The sequence below is a fragment of the Chelonia mydas genome, chromosome 3, assembly GCF_015237465.2.
Source record: "Chelonia mydas isolate rCheMyd1 chromosome 3, rCheMyd1.pri.v2, whole genome shotgun sequence".
In the NCBI taxonomy this organism is placed as follows: domain Eukaryota; kingdom Metazoa; phylum Chordata; order Testudines; family Cheloniidae; genus Chelonia; species Chelonia mydas.
The window spans coordinates 162592928-162612375 of record NC_057851.1 but is presented as its reverse complement, the minus strand read 5'-3'; the positions used below and the strand labels follow the sequence as shown (position 1 = coordinate 162612375).

General features: G+C 44.8%; 1 protein-coding gene across 3 annotated transcripts in view; it reads right to left on the bottom strand.

Annotated features, from left to right (window-relative positions):
* Positions 1-19448, bottom strand: part of RD3 (RD3 regulator of GUCY2D) — a 33040-nt gene continuing 13592 nt past the window's right edge. For 2 of the 3 annotated variants that reach the window (XM_043543688.1, XM_007058015.4), the window contains exons 2-3: positions 13565-13885; positions 1-2620 (exon numbers count right to left, since the gene is read on the bottom strand). In XM_043543688.1, the coding sequence (XP_043399623.1) occupies positions 2323-2620; positions 13565-13866 (600 nt within the window). In that variant the 5' untranslated portion in view covers positions 13867-13885 and the 3' untranslated portion in view covers positions 1-2322. Of the gene's footprint in view, positions 2621-13377; positions 13886-19448 lie in introns of all 3 variants that reach the window. The other variant, XM_043543689.1, reaches the window with a different exon arrangement.

Here is a 19448-nt window from a genome sequence, read left to right as displayed (position 1 = left end):
CCCCCATGAACAAAACAAGCTATTCTGGTACTAACATTATCACAATACAAATTATTCCCTGGGAAAAATTCAGGTTTCTGTTTCAATTGTTCCTTTCAAAGATTGACTAAAGCCAGCTAAAGGGCCGAATGTGCCCTTGCTGTTGGCAGGCATGACCCTAGGGACCTGGCTGAAGCTGTGCCTGTTTGTGCCAATGGTAAATGTAACCCTAAATTGCTCAATAGTTCGGCGGAGCCCTAATAGGCTAATGGGTGGATTGTTTCCCCAGGACTCATCCATGGAAGGGCCACTACACACAGGGCCACTGCACTCATCATCCCCCCTGCCCTGTGCTCCAGTGGGGTCCTAAGGAGGCAGTCCGAGGTTTTTTTTTTTTTTTCATAGATATTTAGGTCAGAAGGGACCATTATGATCATCTAGTCTGACCTCCTGCACAACGCAGGCCACAGAATTTCACCCACCACTCCTGCGAAAAACCTCTCACCTATGTCTGAGTGTTCTGTGTGTATTTGTACAGGGAGAGGTTGAGCAAGGGGCATGAGCGTTGTCATGGTAAAGCTACCTGAGTTAACATAGCCTGAGACTGCATTACCTTCTCCAGGGCACCCATAGGGTGCTGCCAACCCCAGAGAAAGAGTTCTGGAGCCATGTGCCAGTGTAGGAAACCCCACTGCCAGGGTGTGGGCTGGCGGGCGAATGGAGAGTCCAGTGACACAGGGCCCTTGTGTGAATAAGCTTCACCTCCAGCCAATATCTGGTGATGAGCAGGTTCTGGGAGTGGGGCAAACCCTCCTTCCAGCATGCTGATCTGGGGTCAAACTGCCCTAAGCAAAGCTTGCAGGGAGACTCTTTACCTTATGTCCTTCCCTATGAGTTTTCCCACTGGCTGAAGAGCCCCCTAGGTGTTAAGATTTAGCACCGATGCAGAATCAGAGGCTTTTCAGACAGCAGAGCCAGTCCTCCCACTTGGAGTTCTCCCACAGGATGGCAGGTTGGGCCTCACTCAGAAATGTACCATGGCATTTTCCTGCATCTTCAAAGGGTCAATTTCAGAACCTCTGTTTTGCTATAGTCTGTGAGATTTTTTTTCCCCTTGAAAAGATTAATTGCCTCACTGGCCATCAACCGGTTATACACAGAAAAGCTCTCCTCTTGATATCCAGGACAAAAAGATTATGACATGAACCTACATTCTTTCCCTACAGTGGAAATAAATTACATCAGCAATTTGTTGGAATGACCTCTAACACTCTGGGACATAGAAAGATCCCTAGATGTGAATACTGATTTTCCCCCTGGTCATATACTCCAGTAATCTGCTTTCAGAATCAGCCTTGCCAATCATTTCAATGCATCTACTTATTAACTGGAATATGAGCTGTAGCACTTACTGGAATTGCCTGGGAGTCTCAATATGAGACAGTTTTAATCCAGTTGGGTTTTAATACTTGGGTTTATAACCTAATCTCTCCTTGCAACAAAAATGAAAATTAAGGGGGACTCAGAGGCTTTTAATGGATCCTCAAATGTGCACGCACAGCCTTGTATGTGTGCAGTATGTACACATGCCAGAGTCCATGTTAGTGCATGCAGACAGCATGTGTCTGCAAAGCTGGTAGGTAGACATCTGACTGACCTGCACATGCAAAAAACTGAGCATCCACAATTCTATGCAAAAATCGGCTGCTCTGGAAAATGTGACCCTCTATGTCTAGGAAGTTTGTCATCTATTTCGCATGAAGCAACAGATTATTTTACAATCAAATTGAGTGGAAATATGCTGGAATCAGTGTTGATGTAGGAGGCTTCTCTATAGCGCTGAGATGAATAGAGTTTAATGTCTGTCTCAAACAGCTAAATCAGGGACCCTGACTTGGTGGGTCAGATCCTGCAAGCCTTACTGATGCATGCTCACATGAGTAATCCCATTTAACTCAGTGGGGCTACAAGTCTCACGTGGTCGGGTGCACTGCATTTGCAGACAGCCATGTAGAAGGCTGGGAGGATATTGGTAATGCACCATGCACCAAACTGTTCTCCAACGAGCAGAAACAATCAAACTGAAATAAGAAATGACCACTGACCATCAAGTTACTGTAAACCACTAAATTATAGCTAAAGCTAGCATGATAGGTGACAGAGACTATGTGCATCACCATCTGTCACTATAACCACAGCTCCCAAGAGAGAGACAGTCAGAGGCAGACAGAAAGAGAGAGAACTGGGATGAAGGTGAAATAACACATGGCTAGATAATGGTTAACTCATTCTTTAAAAACCAAACCAGCTCTCTCTCAAATCTCATTCTGGTTGTTAATAAAGTCAGTAATCCTTGGCACTCCTAAACTCCGGCATACTCCATACTCTCTTGGTTGGCTCAGTGCCTCGCTCCACGTCTTCTGAAATGGTCTTGATGTTGCTGCTGAATGGGGAAATCCTGGCCCGGGATTTAAATGTCATTAGGGACAGGCTGGTTTTGTGCTTTGTGTTCCACTGCCTCGCAAGCTTCTTGGCCTCTTCTTCCTCTTTGATTTTCTCAGTGGCTTCCTGCAGGACAGAGCGGAAGAGCCGGGCTACTTCCTGTACCTCTGGCTCATATTCAGCAATAAGTTGCCGGAATCTGAAAAAGTACAATCAATGCACAACTTTAATTTTTAAAAAGCTGAGCATTAGTCCATAGTTTGATATAGAAATTCAATTCCCATTGGGAATGGATTTGATCACTTTAATTTGGGGATATTTCATCAGCTCATAATATATGATAAGACAGTTAGTTCAGTACAAATTTGGTATGGCACTGGTCTGTGCTGCAAATCAGGGTGTATCTATAATAATAATGCTTCTATGGTACCTTTTCAGGGAGGATCTCAAAGCAGTTTACAGACACTAATGAATTTAGCCTCACTACAATAGTGGGGGATAGAGAGACAGTATTATTTCATTTGAGAGGCAGGAAAGCTGAGGCACTCAGAAGCAGAGTGACTTACCTAAGGTCGCACTGTGACTCAGTGGCAGAACTAGGTGCAGAGCCCATGACTTCTGACTCCCAGTCCTGTGGTCTAACCACTAGGCCCACCTGCACTTGGAGAGCATGTAGTTCCACTCATCTGACTCACATACTGGTAGCATATATATTCTAGTTCTAGTTAAATGCTAGTGAATTACACTCAAACAGACAGACATAACTGTTTAACGCTGAGGACTGCATATATTTAATAAAACCAAAACTATATGATGCTTGTAAAGCATTTGTAGATTCTTCTATAGAATTTAATAGTGATGAAAGCAATAGATTTCTCTAGAAATTAAATATGATGCTGCAGAAATTGTCCTAAAAACCTGAAGAATTAAGTTCTTTCTATAGGTTTTTGAACCATCCTATGGAATGTACTGGGAAATTACATCTCTGCAATAGAATTGTATAGTTTCATTTAAAATCCTACAGAAAGATTATCATTCCCTTGTATTCCAAAGGATTTTTCCATATGGGATGAAGTAAATCCATGTGAAAATTCAAACTGTTTGACTTTTACTGTGCAAGAATATCATTGTGAAGCACGACTATACTGGTGAATGGCACTGAATGAGTGTTTTAACAATAGTTTTACACAGCCAAACATCTCAATGTGCTTTACTTACAACGCTAGCACAGTAAACATATAGGAGCACTGCCCATTGCTGCCTGGTGCTGAGTGCACTCAGCTCCAATAAAAGTTAATGGGAGTTGAAAGTGCTGAGCACCTTCCAAGACTGAGCCTATAGTCTCTGATCCAAAGCCCACTGAAGTCAATGGAAGATCTCCCATTGACTTCAATGACTTTGGAACAGTTCCTTAATGCAGTAAACAAAGCCCTTATGAACTTTGAGTAACAGAGGCTCTGAGAACCCCTGCACTCTCCCGATTGGACTGAGAGGGTCTGATTCCACCAATCCATACTGACATGAGCGTTCAGGATGCACATAAGCAGCACATGCTTTTACCATTTAAAATAATAGGCCGAACTGACTCAGATGCAGGGACTGAACAAATGGGGGAAGGGGCAATGCTTACGGGTTAATGTGTAATGGTGTTAATTGACAGAGACAATGTTGTTGTCACATTGGCAAAGTGTTGCTTTTAAGTAGTGCCCTTAAACTGTGTTCTTGTCTCTTTGCTTGGTCCAACTAAACTTCCAGAGATGGGACTATCCAAAAATGAGGTCCTTTCAACACCAATGAAGTAGCCTCAGCATGTAGGAAAAGTGCTCTCAAGGGATCTTTCACCCCACAGGAATGAATTTGATGATACATTCTTGTGTTAGTACTCAGAACTCAGATTAGTACAACTGAAATAATTTTCTAAATCAAATTAACTTCTCACAATCCTGACTATCTGTTGGACAGTGTGGCCAACAAGACTGGAATGGTCAGTTTCACTTCTGTGTTTTCATGAACAACAGAAGTCTACAGCATTTGAATAGGAGCATGTTTCAATGAACATAAACAACCCCAAAGCCTATTTTCACTGACATTTAAAAAAAGATTGAAATAATTTATCTGAGGTTTTGTGCTTTTTAAACAAAATGGGAATGTAGATTTAGCTCCTTGACTCTGTCCATTAAAATGTCAGCACATTAGGGGCACATAAGTGCAGCAAAAGGAATTGCCAAGGGTGACACATGGCTAGAACGGGTTAAACCTCCTGCAAAATAAATAACCCTCAAAAGACATGTGGGGAGATAATGTTTGTGTTCTTGTGTATTTACATAGGTATAAGTAGTGTGGACAATGTAACCAACAGTCCCTGTCTATGGTGTATTCTGATAGTTCAGAGATCAAAAGAACATCCTAGCATTTAAATGAATTGTAAACACGGGATATCTCGGTATTCATCTCTCTTTGAAATGTACCATGAATGGTGGAGGAACAAGCAAATTGCCTACATTAATTCTATAGCTAAGTACCGGAGATGGACCTCCTTAACAGTCATGCTAATTACCTTTTGAACTCCAACTTGTCAAAAGACATGAAATTGTATAAAAGATCCTTGGGTCCTGATTCTGTCATCTCAGATCTGCTTAGGCTTCATCAGGGAAGTTTGAGTGACAAGACTGAGGTTCCAGTTATGCTGGTATGCTCTGAATATGATATTTGGACATTGGACTGTAACCTATGAACTACTTCAGAAAGAACTCTTTGCAACTACAAAGCTCACCACCTATGCTATGAATCTGAACCTCAGTGGACTGAACTCATGTCTCTAAGTATATTGATCTTTTAACTATACTCTCTCTCTGTTGTTTTTAATACATTTTAGTTTAGTTAATAAGAATTAGCTGTAGCGTGTATTTGGGTAAGATCTGTAATATTAATAACCTGGGAGGCAATGTGTCCAATCCTTTGGGATTGGTAGAACCTTTTCTTTTATATGATGAAATAAGTAATCTTATTTGACATGGGTACCCGGACGGAGGCCTGAGGCTGGATCACTTTAAGGGAACTGTGTTGTTTGGACTTCTGAGTAACCAGTAAGGTAATAAAGAAGCTGTTTTATGCTGACTTGGTAAATCTAGATATTGGAATATCCACCAGCTTTATGGGGATTGTCTGCCCCATTCTGTGCAGTTCACCCTAATTGAGGGACTATAGCTGGCCCCCACTGGGACTCCGGTCACACCAAGTAAGGGGTGTTCCTAGATATAATGTGCAAAATATGTATGTGGAACAAAGAGGTAACTAGTTCTCAGTAGGAAGAGTGGTCAGATTATCACAGGCTCAAGGCAGGAGCCAGCTCACTCTCCAGCTGAGGTTTACATGTCTATTTATGTTGCTGCTGGACAAAAATATGTATTAACCATGGCAACTTGTGCATCACAGGAGAGACTGCCTTTCCTGAGACAAATCACCTTATTGTTATTTTTAACAGAGTAAATATATGACAGCAAACTTTTTTACATCCATAAGCCACTTTTGTAAACAGCTAGTTATTGCAAAACATTTATTTTTCTGTAATTTTTCCAATTTAAAAAAAAAAGGATTGACTATCAGTCTCAGATCCTTTCCTCCTCATCTCCAATTTAATTTTGTTGCTTTTTGGCTCCTTAGGATGAGTCAAGATGGATATGAGCTTCAATCATCTTACTTCTGTGCTTTCTTACAGTAAGATAAGAGTCCTTAGTCTTGACTCAGGCAAAACTCCATAGGAGCGTTTCTTGAGTAAGCACTGCAGGACTGGGCCTGAAGTTTGTCACTTGTTGAGGGATCCTTCAAGCGACTGGGGTGTAATCAATACATTGTGTGCAGGGTGGTGGCTTCCCACATAAGGTCCTGTTTCTCATATTTCAACATCTAGAATGGGTTTGTGCATCTTTTTCTCGTGTACCTTTCCCCCTTCTTCAGCACCAATGACAGACATGTTCTTCTGTGCACATAGTAATTGTGCAAACATCAAATTCTGACAGCTTCCAACACAAGAAGGAAGGATGAGGAGGGAGTCAGAACATTCCACTCACTAAACCCCACTGCCCATCATCTAGGACTTTGCCAAGGGAATTAATGCTTAGCTGGCATATGGTTAACAAACTGCCTCCCTGGTAAGAAATCTGCATGGCTCCCCAGTCATATTAACTGGGATGCTGCAGGGAATGAGCCATCATCAATCACAGAGGGATGAGTGGTCAGACAAGTACCATCTCATGCCAAGGAAGAACCAGATACACTTGCTACAGAGGTTGCCCAGAGCAGAGTGTTTAATCACAAAATCAGGGTCACTATGTTTCCCCACTAAACTGTTTGGGTTCCCTTCCATACCAAAACAAGCACACAGAATCATAGGACAGAAAGGGATCTTGAGAGGTCATCTAGTCCAGTCCCCTGCACTCATGGCAGGACTAAGTATTATGTAGACCATCCCAGTCTGGTGTTTGTCTAATGTGCTCTTAAAAATCTCCAAAGATGGCGATTCCACAACCTCCCTTGGCAATTTATTCCAGTGTTTAACTACCTTGAAAGTGAGGAAATTTTTCCTAATGTCCAACCTAAATTGCCCTTGCTACAATTTAAGCCCATTGTTTCTTGACCTATCCTTATGGGTTAAGGAGAACAATTTTTTTCCCTCCTCCTTGTAACAACCTTTTATGTACTTGAAAACTGTTATGTCCCCTCTCAATCTTCTCATCTCTAGACTAAACAAACATAATTTTTCAATCTTCCCTCATACGTCACGTTTTCTAGACCTTTAATCATTTTTGTTGCTCTTCTCTGGACTTTCTCCAATTTGTCCACATCTTTCCTGAAATGTGGTGCCCAGAACTGGACACAATACTCCAGTTGAGGCCTAATCAGTGCAGAGTAGACTGGAAGAATTACTTCTTGTGTCTTGCTTACCTGTTAATACATTCCAGAATGTTGCAAGAAAAGTAAACATCGGTGTTACACAGTTGACTCATATTTAGCTTATGACCCACTACGACCTTCAGATCCCGTTCTGCAGTACTTCTTCCTAGGCAGTCATTTTCCATTTTGTATGTGTGCAACTGTTTGTTCCTTCCTAAGTGGACTGTTACTTATCACCTTATTATCTTCTAGATGTTTGCAAATTGATTGCTTAACTATTTGCTCCATTATCTTTCTGGGTATGGAAGTTAACATGACTGGTCTGTAATTCCCCAAGTTGTCCTTATTTCCCTTTTTATAGAGTGGCACTATATTTGCCCCTTTCCAGTCCTCTGGAATCTCTCCTGTCTTCCATGACTTTTCAAAGATAATCACTGATGGCTCAGATATCTCCTCGGTCAGCATCCCTAATGTTATTCAGAATTGCATTAGGTGCATTCCTGAATCTTTTCTCAGATATGGAGACCATCATTTACTAAGCATTTCCATGCCAGTATTAATCAGATTAGCAGGAGTATCAGTCAAATGCAATATTTACTGATCCAACAGTACTGGCTTCCATAGGCGCCGACTCCGTGGGTGCTCCAGGGCTGGAGCACCCATGGGGAAAAATTGGTGGGTGCTCTGCACCCACTGGCAGCTCTCCACACCAGCCCCCTCACCCCAGCTCACCTCCGCTCCGCCTCCTCCCCTGAGTGCGCCACGGCTCCACTTCTCTCCCTAGCTCCCAGCGCTTGCCGCGTGAAACAGCTGTTTTGCGGCGGCAAGCTCTGGAAAGAAGCGGGGAGGAGAGGGAAGGTGGCACTCAGGGAAGAGGCGGGGCCGGGCCGGGGGTAGGTTGAGCGCTCACTGGTGCCGGAAAAAGTTGGCGCCTATGGTGGCTTCGGTGTAAAAGGTGTGACACAGATGCAGTGGTAAGACCATTCACAAGGCACAAAAGGTTAGTATCCATCAGTTCCAGTGTCTATTGTTACACTAGGGCACAGAGTTCTTACATGCAGTTGTTCAGTGGAATCCGGGTCACCATTCTTCTAGGCTGGGTTAAAACCCTAGTGTTCTGTCAGAGAATAATTTCAAAGCAGACAATCCTTTATGTTTAGCAAAACCCGTTGTGCTGGGTAGGTAACAGCATTTTTTTACTCATCAGAAGATTACCTCTTTATTTACAAAGTATAATTTGTGAACAAAACTATTCTTTAAAATATCTGATGTTAAAAGTAGTTTCTTAGGTCAGGGAATTGTCCAGTGGAAGTTGGTGTTAATTCAGGTTGTGCTGTATGCCAGCCCATTTTGTGAGCAATGCACTAACCTTGTCTGCTTATGTTCTTTCTATGACCCCAATTCAGGAGTGCACTTAAGTATGAGGCTTCACTTTAAGTAATGTTTCAGGGGGATTTAAGAACTTGCTTATAGTTATGCAGGTGCTTAAGTGCTTTGCTGAACTGGGGCTATAAATTGTTTGAATTGCTTAAATAACCTACTAACTGCTAAATGCTGATGATTAGCTGCTAGTTGATTCCCAAAGTTATTTTGTTAAACAACATTTTGGTTATACTTTGCAGCAATAAACAGCTTTACTGAAGAAAATTACTTACCGGTCAAAAGATTGCATTGTTCACACCAACCCCCACCCTCCAAACAAATCAGCTTTGCAGCTAAGCCAGTAAATTGTGAGCAAATAAACTTTTGATCTCAGTAATTTGTTTCTCATTCAATGTCAGGTAAACTATAAAATCTGCTTCCTTATTTATAATCCTTACTAAAGTTATAACCCTTAATAACTTGTGGTATTAATGATACCTTAGTTTAGTAAAATCTGATTTGCTCTTAAGTATGCAATTTTTTACATTCCTCTCCATCTTGGACAGGGTAAACAGAGTGGTAAACATAATCTCCCTGAGTTTATGGTCCTCATTTGTAAAATGGGATAATACAGTGAAACCCCGCTATAACGCAATAATTGGGGTCCAAAAAATTCGATCGCAAAAAATGTGGGGTTGCTTTATAGCGGGGTTATGAAAATTTACCATTTCAAGCCGATCAGTTTAAGTCTTGTAAAAAAAAAAAACAACGGTTATCCCAGCATGTTTTAAACACAAAAGTAGTAATTTAATTACATGTACGTGAAAGAAACATGTGAAATTGACTATACTAATCATTGCGCAAAGTGCAAAGTCAATCTGGTTGCATGACTCCATAATTTTAAATTTCATCACTTCTTAAAAAAAAGCTATCTAGTGTGGTCTGCTTATTTGCCGCAGACTGTTGGCTTCTAGCAAAGTCAAGAATGCTTCTGAGTTGGAGGATTTTGACGCTGTCCACGTCTTGAGTTTCCAGCCACCTCAAACTGGCTTCTAGGTGCTTTACTGCCTCGGACACTTTTGGTGGGGGAGTTGAGGTGCCATCGTTGTCGTCATCGTCATTACTGCCACTGGTTTTGGGCTCTGGTGGTGCAGCTTCATTCTTCCCGCTGACATTTGCGACAATTTCGTCATCTGAGATGTGTTCATATATGGGGCAGATGTCATCTGCTGAAACCAGTTGAGGATATCATGATGACTGTGCTCATATTCTCTGAGTGCTTCTTCGGCTAAACGTACGTCATCTTCAATGAATCTTCTAAATTCAGGCTCGTCATCGTTCCCATCATCGTGTGTAGATGATGGAAAAGCTGGACCAAGACCCTTTAACCAGCATCGTTCAATGCAACGTGCAGTGATAGCATCCCAGGCTTTTCCGCTGAGGTGACAGACTTCTTTCAAGTTGAGTGACGCCAGTGATGTGTCGATGGGGGAGTTGTTATCCGCTACCATCTGCTTGATCATTTTGTGACGACAGTTTTGCTTAAATACCGATATGATGCCTTGGTCCAGTGGCTGGATTTCTGACGTAGTGTTCTTCGGGAGATAAGAGACTTTAATCTTGCCTCAACGACTGACAAGATTTTCCGCTGGGGGGTGGGCAGGGCAATTATCCAACAGGATAAGAGCTTTTTGCTCCTACTTGAGTTTTCACAAATGAGCCCGAACGGCTGGCAAGAAAGTTTTATGGAACCAGTCTTCAAATATGGAGCTGTTCATCCACGCATTCTTGCTGTTGGTGAATTCAAAGGGAAGGGGCTTCATATTAACACGATGAAAACATCTGGGAGACCTTGCTTTTCCGATCATCAGAGGTCTGACTTTGTGGCTGCCAGACTTGTTGACGCAAAACAAGAGAGTGACTCGGTCCTTCCTCTGTTTAAAGCCTTCTCGTTTGTGACTATCAGTCCTGGTTGCAAGGGTGCGATCGGGTAACATTTTAAAGCATAAACCAATCTCGTCGCAGTTGTAAACTTGATAGGCTGTGTAGCAACCTTCCTCCAGCAACTTTTTAAGCTCAGTTGGGTAGGAATCGGCAGCCTCTTTATCAGCTGAGCGGATTTCCCCAGACACAAGAACTTGGCTTATAGCGTGCCTTTTCTTGAATCTGTCCAGCCAGCCGTTACTCGCCTTAAATTTGGATTCATTTCCATTGATAAGGTGATCAAATTTCTCTGCTTGAGCTTTCAGAATAGGGCCAGAAATGGGAACTCCTTCTGAGCGAGCCTGGACAAACCATTGGTACAAGGCTGAATCTAGGCTTTCATCATTAGCAAACTTGACCATTTTACGCTGTAAACCAGTTTCCTCTTCAAGAATGCAGGATAGGATACGGAGCTTTTCTTCTTCTTTTTTCCACCCTCGCAGAGTGGACTCGCTAATTCCTAGATCTCTAGGAAGCTGAGTTTGTTGTTTGCTCTTCTTTAGTTGATCCAGGGCATACAATTTCTCTTGGGCAGAAAATGACTTGCATTTGCAAACTAGCGTATCCATAACGGTAAAATATTTTTGAAAATATAGGAAATTAAAAACAAGTTCATAGGCAAACACCATACACATGTACAACCCGAGAACCAAGTGCAAATGGCCTGCAATGGCCACGAGTCACTTTATCCTATAAGACTGGAAGAACGCTGTTTATTTATAAATGTCGTAAAAGTAGTATTCTGGCAAAACGCAAACAGTATTACGGCCTTAAAGGGGAGCCAACTTATGATCGTGTTACATCCGAATTCGTGTTATCGCAGGGCGTGTTATTGCGAGGTTTGACTGTACATCCTTTGCCTGTCTTGTCTAATAGTTTGTAAGCTCTTTAGGACAGGGAGTATCTCTGATTCTGTGCATGTACAATGCCTAGCACAATGGGCCGTGGCCGGCACTTCTAGGTGATACTGTAATACAATTAATGATGATGATGGATCCTTTTTAATAAAGAAGGTTATGTCCTATTGGCTTTAGTCACAACTGCTTCACAAACACAGCCAACTAGTACTAGGGAGCAGATATATTTGCTGCAATGTAGGGCCAAAGCCTGAACAGTGCTGAGCACCTGCAGGAGCCACAGAAGTCAATGGAAGATGCAAATGCTCAGCTCCTCTTGTGATCCAACCCAGTGAGAAAATGAATCATGTTGTAAGTCAGATTGATTTTTGGTTTATACTTTAGAAGATGGGAGGCCTCAAGTTTCACCTGTAACCACCCACTGCCATCACAGGAAGCCAGTCTCATGAGATATGCCCATCTGCCAGGGGATCCTTGCTCAGTCCTCCAGAAGAAGGGGAAAAGAACTCAGGTTCCGTTCCTTCCTGTGTGGCTTGTAATGGTTTCTGGTGTTCTGGGTGCAAATGAGTGTATGGCCAGTGCTATTTTGAACTGTTCTGCTTTCAGATGAATATTACTGGTAAAACCCTGCAGGGGCCAATTTGGCCATTTTGCTTTAAACCATCAATAAATTCTTGACTCTGCCATCACCTGGGAGTCCTGCAAGAGAACAGAGGAGCCTCTGACAATCTCCCCGTCTCATCCCACAGGAAGAGAAGCAACTTCCCCAACAGGGGAAGAGGAGCACCTTTCCCAGTCTCCTTGCATTGGGCAGCAGCAGAAGGGCCCCAGGGTGTGCTGTGGCTCACTTCCCTGCATTGTTGACACTGGTGGCCAGAGAGAGGGAAACAGGAGAGCAGTTAACCACTTTGGGATATATGTTCAGTGCCTGTAAAAAGGTATATGCTCTCTTTCCCCCCACCCCCAAAATCTTTTGTTTCCTAATCAAAAGAATGGGAAATGTATCTTAAAAAAACAAAAACAAAGGGAGAGGAGAGAGGCTCAGGCCTGATTCTCCTTTCATTTGAATCAGTTTTACTCCAAGGTAAGTGTACTACTCTCACTGGAGTCACTCCTGATTACACCAGGCTCGCTGCATTGATTCAGTGGAGTCACTACTGATCTGCACTGCCATAAATGGGAAGAGAAGCAGACCCCATCTTTAATATCAAATTTAAATAATTCTCTCTCTTCTCAAGCTTGATGCCCTATTACAGATTCAGATCTATTTCAGCCAATCTGAAACCATCCGCACAATAGAAGAGTTGTGTGACTGCCACATAGGTTGACTCAACAGTGAGCAGAGCTTCCCCCAACCAGTGGCTGGGCAGGCTGTGTGCACCTTTCAGGCCTCAAACACAGACCCTCGTGGTCCCTCCATAGTAACTCTACCAGGTAAGCCAAAAGGGAGCATTTTGCTGGTCAAATACAAGGAGCTCCCTCTCAGCCTGTCTCAGCTGTAAGTTGCTTTTTGCATCTCTTCTTTGCAGCAGGAAATACTTTCATCTCTCACCCCTGTATTAACAAACTTTGACCCTAAACGATTAGATCTTTGTTCCCGCAACCTCCAAGACTACTTCCACTTGAACCATTCTGCTTCTATTTGAAATAATCTGCTGTAGTAAATGGCAATAAATATCACCGTGATCCTACATGTAGTGTTGCTTTCTGACTGTGAATTTGAAAGACAAGGTTCTCATGATAACAATTAATAATAATGAATAATACTTAATACTTCTGTAGCACCTTTCATCTGAGTATCTGAAAGCACCAAACATTAACTGACTCTCATACTAACATTGCAAGGCAAGTATGATTATACCTGTTTTACATATGGAGAAAATGAGGCATAACGGTTATTTGGCCAGTGGTCATACAGTGAGTCACTGTCACAGCCTGCATTGAAACACAGGTATGCCAACTCCCAGTCCTGTGTTCTAACCACTAGGAAATCTGCCTCCCTGTGTGGGATGTGCAGCAGTCCTGTGTCTACAAAGCCTCCATTATACCTGAGTAGGACTGGCCCACAGTAGGAGGGATGTATTTTGGTGCACATGTCCTCCAGCTGCAGCCGCTCCCCTGGGCTGATGTCATAGTTGTGCTTAGGCTTTGGGTAGCTAACCAGCCAGCCGTAGTCTACGCCCGTCTTTATCTTGCGATACTCATTCTCTCTCTCTAGTTGCTGTTTCTCTGCCTGCTTGATCTGCCAGCCTAGTTCCATCATTAGTGTTTCCACCACCATCTCTGTGGGGTTCCTTTGGGAAATCCGGCTCGGTGGCTCATTCCATCTGAACCAGGAAGCCAGCGACATGCTTCCCCAGTTCTTTTACCTGTAAAGAAAAAACACATTATTGTTAATGCTTTCACTGCATTTGCTGCATCTCTCCAATTTGCGGGACTGGATTTTCCAGAGCTCAGCACCCAGCACCTCCCTACCCAGACCAGTAAGTGCTGCTGGTTGCTGAGCACTTTTGAAAATCTCATCAATAGGGGCCTGATTGTGCCCGGCCTTTGTGCAGATTTGCAGGGGGAGAAGGAAGGTGCAAGGAGACACTGCCCCCCCCCCCCCACTATGCCCATTAAAGGGCCGCGGTCACAATCACAGCGTCTGAGTTTAGAAGAGCCCAGTGCCTGCTGCTTTATTCATTTAACCATGGGGAAGAATAATGCATTAAAGGGAACAGGGGCAGGAGCAACTTCCACTGCCAAACCCCGGCATATTTGAGAGCTGAGAGAGAGGGACTGTGCCCTATAGGACAATTCTCCCCACACTCCCTATGGGACAGAGAGGCTCCACGCCACCCCCAACCTAGGCCTTGAATGTTCCTGCAGTTTTCTTCCAGTAGCAATGGAGCTCTCAGGAGCTGATCAAGTATTGGGGGCAGCTTCACTGGTGCTGATCGAAAGTGGTGTGAATTACAGTAATATCTCACATCTGGCCAACCGAGGATCTGAGGATAGGAAAGTGCTTTACAAAAGTGGCTATGATCATCTCCATTTTACAGATGGGTAAACTGAGGCACATAAAGGCAAAATGATTTGTCCAAGGTCATAGAGTAAGTCGGTGGCAAAGCTGGGACTCTCCTGTACGTACACACATTCTCTCTCTCTCTCTCTCTCTCTCTCTCATGTTTTTAACACATAACCATCACTATGGTTCCTTCTTACCATTCACACCTTCCTGTTCCAGCAAAAGCTTCCACCCCAGGAGGAATTCACGCCAAAGGAGGACAAGCTGTGTTACCGCCCCCACCCTCCCTTGGAGCTTCCACTGGCAGAGGTAGCTCCAGTTTGCAGCCAGAGGTCCCGAGTCCCGCCAGCAGATTGAGGCAGTGTGCTGAATCAGCACATCCTGCGCTCACTCTGGCCACACTCCCTTTTCAGCCTTCTGTGGCCCCCTAGTGGAGGTGCAGATGTAGCCACATCCTGCTAATGACCACAGCATATTATTGTATCTGATGATATATCTTAGTGCCCTTGTCATAAGTAATTCCTCCTAGTTAATGGCAGTGGTTAGCAGACAGCTGGCACCCAGGACTTTGGACAGATTTTTCTTGGCTTAGACACTGAGTTGCTGCCTGACCTTGGGCAAGTTACTTAACCTTTGTGTGCTTTGGTTGTATATCTGTAAAATGGTGACAATGATACTGACCTGCCCCACAGGAGCTTTGTGAGACCTGATAAAATGGGGGACGGGGGTCACACACTCCACTGCTTCTGTCAGCTGAGTTCATTGCATGCACCAGAGGCTCCTTGCATCTCTCCATTCCCCTCACAAGCTCTCCATGTGCTACCCTTCCCCCACTCCCTATTTCAGCTATTCCTTGCACCCCACCACCCTCCCTTATGCCAGGGGTTCTTTGTTTCCCAACTGCTCCCTTCCCCCATACCAGGGTGCCCCATTCTCCCCCTAAAACCCCATGCCAGGGGCTCTGCATGTGTCTCCTTTCCTAGAGGGTTGCACACTTCATTGCTTATCTTGCTTAGGTAGGCAGAGCTGTATTCCTTCCACTCCACTCCCCCTCCCCTGACAATGCTCACTCCCCTCCAGGTCCCTGCTTCCCCCCCATTCCCAAGCCTTAGAGGAAGCATTTTTAGTGGTGGAAGCAGGGACCGAGAAGTAGGCAGGCCACTCACTCAGTGTTAAACTGAACAGTCATTTGCTTTTCTAGGTTATGGTTTTGTCCAGTATTAGATGGGGGATGCCCTTTTGAAGAGAGTATTGCTCTGCACAGATCACGCTGGCGGGGGCGGAGCATCATGCTCTTCAAAAATGGCACCCCCTGTGTAGCGTGACCTTGCACACACTGCACATTTGATAACATACCAGCATGGGCAGGCCCACACCATTCCCAGAAGTACTGGAAATGCCCAGTGTGCCAGGAATGTGTGAATGGCCACCTTACCCAGAAGGGATTGTGGGGAGGGATGAGGAAGTACTACAGCTCAACTACATAAGCAACAAAGTGTATCCCCCCCATCATGGGGCTGGCGAGTATCCTGCCTGTGTAGGGGCAGAAGTGTGGGGGTGCCATGTAATGCCCTGAGAGCAGTGCAACGAAGAAAAGCCACTCGCATGCGGGAACTGGGTTGGGCTGTGTGTCTCTTTGACACTCCTACAAATGGTTTTCCAAGTTTTCTGATTGTCACCAAAATCAAGCGGATTCTGCCCATTGATGCCTAGCACATTCCATGAAGTTCTGGAATTCACCGGATGCGGCCTTCAAAAGTTATTGCGTTGCATACAGACAAACAGAGAAATGCCATCAAGTTGTGTTTAGGGCCTCGCTTTGCTTGGCCAATAACATCTGTGAAGTTCTTTGAGATCCTCAATTGAAAAGCACTGGAGGGACAATTTTGTGACAGTAACGATGGGCTGAAGAAGCAGAGTGCAGGTGGAGATTAGATCTAGGCTCAGCTCTAGAGCCTGGATTTGAGGCTGAATCCTGCCTTTGGGCTCAATAGTACTAAAGTCTTATGAGCTGCCATCGTAAGATTTCAGCACCAAGTAGTAGAAGCCTCACAAGATCAGTTCGTCCCACAAAAGTTCCATCTTCCTGCTTAGCATTTAAGGAACTCAGGCAGCCTGTGCAAGACTTGTAATTGAATCAGTATACCTTATCCCTACTGGTTTTTGCCCACCAGAGGCTGCCCATGCCAACTATAGAAGAATTCAGTGAGTGCCAGTCACCGTCTGCTCAACACAACGGCTGCCTGGTTCCTTACTTGCTATGTGCTGTGTTGTATTCTTGGAATAAAGCCTAAAACTGCTTCAGCTGAACCTGAGTCAGTTGTGAGTGTTGAGAGTTCCACCATGTCATGGAACAAGCTAAGACCAGCCACTCTCATATTTCAGCCACATCTGAAGATAGGTTTGGGATCTGACCCAGAACCAAAACAAGAGAAGCAGGTTTGGAACAGGGCATTCAAATGTGAACACCCTCTCCTATCTAATATACGAAGGGGTTTGGATCTGGGGGTCAGCTCATCCCTAATTATATTATTACTAGTCGCAGTAGTAGTAACCAGAGTGTCATGCAGAGCTTTTGATTTAAACGGAGGAGTTACATGCACTGAGGGAAGGCCCTGGGACCCCCACTGACTTCTAAAAACAGGTGGCCTGACTGTTCTGGTGTGCTGGAACTGTACAAGCAGGCAATATCTGCTATTAATATCAACTATTAACGGAACAGCGAGGGCTGTCCTGGGGGGGAAGTGAAAGCATGCATATGCCTGCACTATTATTTTCAAATTAAATGCAACTGTGTTGCTGGATGTGTTTATATTGTATTTGGGCAGAACATACAACACCAACCAGCTCCTCCTAGTGTAGTCATTTTAACAGCACTCCGTATCGACCATTGTAATGACCATTATTGTTGACACAATAGAGTCCGAAGCAGATGCTCAGAGCATGAAGAAGAGCATGCACAAAACAGCATCTACTATTTCTTCTCCTAACACACTTACATGCCTTGCTGTTTCTGTCCGTTAGCCCTCAGGGATGGGCACAAAGGATATCGGCAGTGGAGGTTACAGAGAGGCTAATGTCAACCAGTTCTAGCTCGGTCAGGAGATGACATGCCATGACTTAAAGGGGCATATGAACCAGGTGATGGGCTTAGGGCCTTGATCCTGCAAAGCACTTGGGACTAACCAAATAATCAGAGGGTGGAGAGATGTTTACATGAAGAAATATTTAAGTCAACACAATGAGCAGGCTCAGTAGGCTGGCCAAAAATTTTTCATTTAAATTTTTTTCCAATGGAAGATTGTTTGCAACAAAATGAAGATTTTCACAGGAAATATCTGCTTTTGTCACCATTTTTTTTTTTAAACAGAAAACTGAAAATTCAAAACCCACATTTTCTTTTAGTTTTTAGCTGAACATTTTGGGGTTCTGTGGTTATGTTTTTTTGATGAAAAAAGTCAAAATTTTCCATGGGGGATTTCCCCCTGCCCCCAACCAGCTTTAGTGCTCAGCAGCTTGCAGGACTAGATTCCAACAGGGTGTTCCTACATCTGTGGATCCAGGCCTAACACTCTGAAAGGGTTTGCCCCCAAAATGAAGAGTATTGCATCATGATCCAAATGTTGTGATGGCACCAGTTAAATATCACAGTGTCATTTATCAGCTTCATCCATTGCTGTGTGAGCAACAAGTAGGGTTGCTAACTTTCTTGTCGCACAAAACCAAACACCCTAGCCCCTCCCCAAGGCCCTGCCCCTTCCCTGGGGCCCCGCCCCCCACTCACTACATTCCCCCTCCCTCGGTGGCTCACTCTTCCCCACCCTCACTCAATTTCACTGGGCTGGGGCTGGGGGTACAAGAGGGGGTGAGGGCTCTAACTGGGGGTGCGGAGTCTGGGGTGGGGCTGAGGATGAGTGGTTTGGAGTGCAGGAGGGGGCTCCAGGCTGGGGGGGTGGGGCCGAGGGATTTGGAGTGCAGGAGGGGGCTGCGGGTTGAGGCATGGGGTTGGGGTGCAGGAGGGGGTGAAGGCTCTCAGCTGGGGCCACAGATGAGGGGTATGGGGTGTGGGAGGGAGCTCTGGGTTGGGGCAGAGGGTTGAGGTGTGGGGGGGGTGAGAGCTCTGGGCTGGGGGTGTGGGCGCTGGGGTGGGGCTGAGGGTTTGGGGTGCAGGAGGGTGCTCCAGGCTGGGGGGGGGGGTCAGGTCTGGGACAGGGGGTTGGGGCTCAGGGTTGGGGCATGGGCTTACCTTGGGCGGCTCCCAGTCAGTGGGGCAGCAGAGGGGCTAAGGCATGCTGCCTGCCTGTCCTGGCACTGTGCTGCGTGCACCCTGGAAGTGGCCAGCAGGTCCGGCTCCTAGGCCATGGTCCAGGAAGATCCACGTGCAGCTCTCGCTTGCAGGCACTGCCCCCCCAGCTCCCATTAGCCGGTTCATGCACGCAGAGCCCCATGACCCCCCACCTAAGAGCTGGACCTGCTGGCTGCTTCCAGGGGGCAGCATGGTTCCAGCCAGGATAGGTAGGGACTAGCATGCCTTAGCGCTGCAAGCCTGGTCGGCAATGCTGACCGGACCCCCCAGGGTCTCTTTTCGACCCTGCTAACAGCATGTTTACAAAAGAAGGCAGGGATTTGGGATGGCTCAGGTTTTGAGTGTCCAATGGGAGGCCTTGACTTCAGATCCTCAGCACTGAAAATCAGTCCCTCGGAGTCTCAAGTTGGGCACCCCAAAATGAAGCCTGGCAGAATTAATGGACACTTCTGAACAATTTAGTCTATTTTTTTTAAAACATAGAAGGCGGCAGCAGCCATGCACTAGCAGAATGAAAGCCTCATAATAGAGCTAGACAAAAATGTTCTGTCAAAATGCTTTCTTTGATGGAAATTTTTTTTTTTTTGGCAAATCAAAATTTTTTATGAAAAGTGTC